Source organism: Salmo trutta, chromosome 14, assembly GCF_901001165.1.
Source record: "Salmo trutta chromosome 14, fSalTru1.1, whole genome shotgun sequence".
In the NCBI taxonomy this organism is placed as follows: Eukaryota; Metazoa; Chordata; class Actinopteri; order Salmoniformes; family Salmonidae; genus Salmo; species Salmo trutta.
The window spans coordinates 58195152-58201151 of record NC_042970.1 but is presented as its reverse complement, the minus strand read 5'-3'; the positions used below and the strand labels follow the sequence as shown (position 1 = coordinate 58201151).

Below are 6000 nucleotides of genomic sequence, written 5' to 3'. Positions count from 1 at the left end.
CAGTGCGCCTGTCCAGTCCGGTGTGTCCTGTTCCTGCTCTCCGCACTCGCCCTGAGGTGCGTGTTACCAGTCTGGCGCCACCTGTGCCAGCCCCACGCATCAGGCCTCCAGTGCGCCTTCCCAGTCCAGAGCTTCCGGCGACAGTTCCCAGTCCAGAGCTTCCGGCGAGATTTCCCAGTCCAGACCTTCCGGCGACAGTGCCCAGTCCAGAGCTTCTGGCGACAGTTCCCAGTCCAGAGCTTCCTGAGACGGCCCACAGTCCAGAACCTCCTGAGACGGCCCACAGTCCGGAACCTCCTGAGACGGCCCACAGTCCGGAACCTCCTGAGACGGCCCCCAGTCCGGAGCCTCCAGCGACGGCCCCCAGTCCGGAACCTCCTGAGACGGCCCCCAGTCCGGAGCCTCCAGCGACGGCCCCCAGTCCGGAGCCTTCTGAGACGTCCCCCAGTCTGGAGCCTCCTGAGATGATTGGCAGTCCGGAGTCTCCAGCGGCTGTCTGGAGACTCCGGACTGGCTTCATAAGGATTCAAATTGGAATACTACAGAATCAAAAGGGAAGCACTGAATTGCATGTGATCTCCCATGGATAGTAGGAACCTGTAGATGCCTAATTTCACGAATGCTCTACTTAATTCAGTTTTGGTTAGTTTGGTAGCTTTCAAACAAAAGAATTCTCACACAACCGGCTGTTAAAGGTAATGTTCCTGCGTTCGCGGAGACCGCATTCACGGTAAACGCTGTATATGTCGGTACAATCTGAAAATTACCTTTAAATAGTGCATAGCCAACAAAGTGCTATCGGATTGAATCCTGGCCTTAAGCTGCTTGCCACCTTCCGTTCTTTGGAAGACCAGATTTGAGGTGAATCGGTATTGCTTGTTTAAAAAAGAAATAAATACATTTCAGACAATTTGTTACAATGCAAGTTTTATAGGTCAATTTTGGGTTTTGGGTCATGTTCTCTACAGGGCGCCATTTTAGACCAGGCCTCTGAAGAGGAATGAGAGGGACGCTCCCAGAGCCAAACCCAGGGACAGGAAGAAGGCCATAATGGCTCCAGCTGTCTCCGCTTCATGAACAGCAACTTTTCTGTGGAGAGAGAGAATGACAGCCGATCAGGTGTGGTAAGATTTTAGGTGCAACCTGTGGTGCCTAATTTCTGCATTACCAAATGAGGAGAGTTACAAACACACCAGTCTGAGTTAAACTACATATTTAGTAATTAAGATACTTTTGCAAAAGTACTTTGACCTTCAATAATGTACTCTCTCGAATGAACCAGGAAGGTCTCTATACAACAATACAAAGAGCTTTTTATACCCATGAATCCACCCCTTCAACGTACATTGACGAACCACAAATCTTAGGAACAGTTCACAGAGGTTAAGTTTTGTATGAAAAGATATCTATAAAACACAGCAGACAGCAACTGCTATCTCAACAGTGTTCATTATATAGTCCGGTGTCTGGTCTCCCTAGAACCGTCCCTCCCTGGTACGATATAGAACAAAACCATTAGCTCATGTCCTCTGGAATGCTTTTTAGGCGTTCTTATCAAAATACATCATAAATCTCCTCTGTCAGTGCTATCTCATAGAGGCCCATCCTCAGTAAGACACCTCTTGTTCCCACTCCTGGACAAGCTCACTTAGGGGAGTGACTTGCGCACAGACATTGTGGAGACAAATAATTGGTTCCCCATTAATCACGCCATCCCTTCACATGGTTTAAGAATAGGTAAAGACACATTCACATATGAAGACAATGTTTCATTCTGTCCTCCTCTCTTGCTGATATTCTGCATAGCAACAGGGCATGTAAAAAAACAAGTCTGACCTCTCCCCTCTCTGGGCCCCAAGTGACTGAGCCCCAGCTAAGGGAAACGTGCAACTGAAAGACACCAAGAGTCCAAATGACACTTTCTAATAACAAGTATCTCACATAAACATATTATACTAATAAAACATGTTAATTATCTATGTTACCCAACTAATTCTGATTCATCCACCACAAACCTCACTTCTGTCAACTTGGGAGACATTTTTCTCTTATAATGACCCTTGCAACGTGAGTAAACTAACCATAACATTTTAAATAGACAGGAGCTCCAAAAACTAAATTAAAGCCATTTTTCTCAGTTCCACGCTATGAGCAGTTAATGCCTTTTTGCTTGGTAGGACAGAATTGATTTGCGTTTACCATGTGTGTCGTGCCTCGTCCTTCTAACAGACATTGTGACTTTAATAATTATCACCCTATTTCTAAACTTTCTTTGCCTAGCTAAAATGTTTGAATCCTTGATTAATGCTCAGCCGAGATCTTTCTTAACTTCACAATCTATTCTAAATGTGCATCAGTCGGGCTTCAGACCAGGGCATAGCACCTTCTCGGCAGCATCACTGGTTTTAAATTATGTAGTAAATTGTTTGGATAGGAAGAAACAGTGTGCTGCTCTATTTATTGACTTGTCTAAAGCGTTCAATACTGTCGACCAATCTTTACACATTCAAAAAGGTTGTCTGAAATTGGCCTGGATCAGGTGACAGGTAATTGGTTTATGGTGCCCACATTGATCGTGTCCCTGCTTATAAATATCTGGGCATCTGGATTGACAAAAATTAATCTTTTAAAAAGCATATGGATGAGTTGAGAATAAAGTTGAGAATAAAAATGGGCTTCTTCTTTAGAAATAGATCATGCCTCTCCCTGAACAGCAGAAAGCAGATCATTCAGTCAACTTTCCTGCAATTGCTAGACTACAGTGACACCATTTATATGACTGCAGGTGCCACTACACTGAAACCATTAGATGCAGTTTACCACACCACACTTTATTACAGGCGACAGGTTCAGTACACATCATTGCATCCTATAGCAGAAAGTAAGCTGGCCGTCTCGTAGATCGATACACTGCTCTCTTTTTGTTAATACAGCCTTCTTGCACAAACGTCCAAAGTACCATACTTCACTGTTAAATTAAACGAGTCACCAGACCTGATCACAGGGATGGCTAACTCTAGAGGTCCCGTTGAGCTCTACAGAATTAGGGAAATCAGCATTCAGTTATTTTGCACCCTGTGTATGGAATGATCTGCAGACCTCTGCACCTTGGTGCTCCGTTACGTCTAGGGCAGTTCAATTTATTAAGATAATATGTTTTATTGTCACATACACCAGATAGGTGCAGTGAAATGTGTTGTTTAGTAATACAGCACCCCTGGAGCAAATAAGGGTTGAGTGCCTCGCTCAAAGGAATATCGACATATTTTTGACCTTGTCGGCTCGTGTATTCAAACCAGCGACCTTTCGGTTACTGCTCTAACCGCTAGGCTACCTGCTCCTTGTTGAGGAATGTGATTGCTTTTCTTAAATTGATTGTAAATATTATATGTTTTTATTACGTTGTATTTGTATATTTTGTATAATTTGTGTACTTGCAAAAGAGGCCTAGGTCTCAATGGGATTTCCCTGTTAAAGAAAAGTTGTATTTTTACTAATCCCGTCTATTCCAAATTTTAGTTAGCAAATGGTTAGTTTGTTCACAGCGTGAGTCATTGCGAGAGTAAAATGTTGCCCTGTACCTTGAAAGTTTATCTATTTGGGTTTGTGCCCAGGCGAAGGCAAGAGGTCTTACTTGGGCCCAAAGCACATGCAAAGGCTGGCCAGGTATCCATTGGAAAAGGCAAAGACTATCATGAAGACGATGAACCAGGCATCGTGTTCAAAGAAGATAGGCAGGTTGTATCGGGGCTGAACATTGCACAGCATGAAGAGCGGCACGAAGATCACACGGGCCACCAGAAGAATGGGCACCAGTTTGCTGTCCTCCCCAGGCTGAAAGTAGATAGCAGAGGGATGTCAACACTACTGTACCTTAGCCAGACACACCACACTCACATTCAATGAAATGCACTCAAGTGCATGTTCAATAAAACATTACTGCTGTGTTTGTTTTAAGCCGGTCACCACAAGAGAAGGTACTTATTTATAGCTATTTATTTATAAATCTGAAATTCAGGGTAGTTCAGTGTTGACCTGTATTTCTTTCTCAGATGATAAATTTACCACATCAGTGAAGGCTTATGGGTAACCTTTTGTTTGCAAGATCAAGTCTATTTGTATATACATCTTCAAGGAATTTCTTTTTTTTGGGTGGGGGGCAGGAAGCAACTGATCAATAGTACATTACTCTAGCCCCTTTTATACTAATGACCATGGGTCCTGTCCTGATCTTGTCACAATTCTGATTGCCCTCACATTTTCAGAAATATGTCTGCACCTGGTATTAAAATGTTTCTCATCCTCAGATCTTCAAAAAGTTCTACATCTGCACCGTTGACTGGCTGCATCACCCCTTGGTACGGCAACTGCAAGGCATTCGACTGCAAGGCGCTACAGAGAGTGGTGAGTACGGCCCAGTACATCTCTGGGGCCAAGCTCACTGCCATCCAGGACCTCTATACCAGGAGGTGTCAAAGGAAGGCCCAAAAAATTGTCAAAGACTCCAGCCACCCATACAATAGACTGTTTTCTCCGCTACTGCAAGTGGCAACAGTGCACCAAGTCTGAAACCAACAAGACCTTGAACAGCTTCTACCCCAAAGCCATAAGACTGCTAAATAGCTAATCAAATGGCTACCCGGACTACCTGCATTGACCCATTTATACACTAACTCTGTTGCACTGACTCTATGCACAGACACTGGACTCTACCCAAAACACTCACAAATACTTATACTGACACCCCAACACACACATACACACATACCCTTTATATAGCCATGTTATTTTTACTCATTATTGTTATTCACTGTCTATTTATTCCTTGTGTACATATTTATATAAAAAAAAGTATATCTTTAACTCTGTAGTATTGGAAAAGGACCCGTAAGTAAGCATTTCACTGTTAGTCTACACCTGTTGTTTATGAAGCATGTGACAAATAACATTTTATTTAATTTTTATCCATCCACTGTGACATTTGCAACATTCATTTGACATGCGATACACACCGTCCCATAGAGAATGAATGTGTTGGGACAGGACATGTAACTTTTCTCAGCCAGTCGAAGTCATGAATCAGCATTATTTTTATGGATATATTAAAATAAATAGAAAAACTGGTAGAATTTTTTTACAATCTGTCGCAACCCGACCGTTGCTGAAGTGCACGTGATGAAGAGTAGAACTGAATTGAAAAGGAATCTCAGCACACTCAAGATCAATGCACAATTTTAAATGTATTTAGGCTGAGCTTCGGGTCGTTGGACTTTCATCGGAGCATACAAAAACACACAATGACTGGCCACATATAGGCAACGTGCATTAATGCAATCAGATATAATGAGCAACACCTGTGTACAACACAAATGCCAGGATGCACATCAGTAATCAATTATCTCAGAAAAAGTGTGTTTATCGAGAGTTTATATTGTCTATATGTGGCCTCAGTCAGTGTATTTTTATATGCTCTGATAAAGGTTTGACGACTGAAAACTCAGCCTGAATATATTGAAAATTGTGCATTGATCTTCAGTGTGTGGAGATTCCTTTTCATTTCAATAAAAAAACAGGTCAAACAAAACGAAATGCAGCTAGTTTGCGGTCTTTCCCGTTTCAGTTTGAAGTGATTGTGTTAGCTGTGTAGTTCACTAGCTAACAAAGGGGAAGAGCCTCCATAGAAACATTTTTGTTTGGCGTAGCAACCTGCCAATCGAACTAACGACCAGTCGGATTGGCTGGCAATGATGTCATTCAAATGAATGACCAGTCGGCATAGCTGGCAACAATGCAAATTGAACAAACTACCAGTGGGCTTGGGTAGCAACCTCTGGACTATATCTTCATGGAAGTAGTATGAATAAATAACGTTTTTAATGAAAATATTATATGTGAATAATTATTTTAATATGTTGGTAACCGTTGTATAAAAGTGATAATGCCTTTGAAGCCGTGGTTTGGAGGATTTATTCCTCGACTTCATCTCGGGCCTAACACCCG

The 6000-nt window shown here is 42.5% G+C and overlaps 1 protein-coding gene across 3 annotated transcripts in view; it reads right to left on the bottom strand.

The window, feature by feature from the left end:
- Positions 1-910: 910 nt before the first annotated feature.
- The window catches only part of LOC115208445 (equilibrative nucleoside transporter 1), a 50753-nt gene continuing 45663 nt past the window's right edge, over positions 911-6000 (bottom strand). For all 3 annotated transcript variants that reach the window (XM_029776508.1, XM_029776507.1, XM_029776509.1), the window contains exons 12-13: positions 3635-3834; positions 911-1089 (exon numbers count right to left, since the gene is read on the bottom strand). In XM_029776508.1, the coding sequence (XP_029632368.1) occupies positions 978-1089; positions 3635-3834 (312 nt within the window). In that variant the 3' untranslated portion in view covers positions 911-977. The remainder of the gene's footprint in view (positions 1090-3634; positions 3835-6000) is intronic.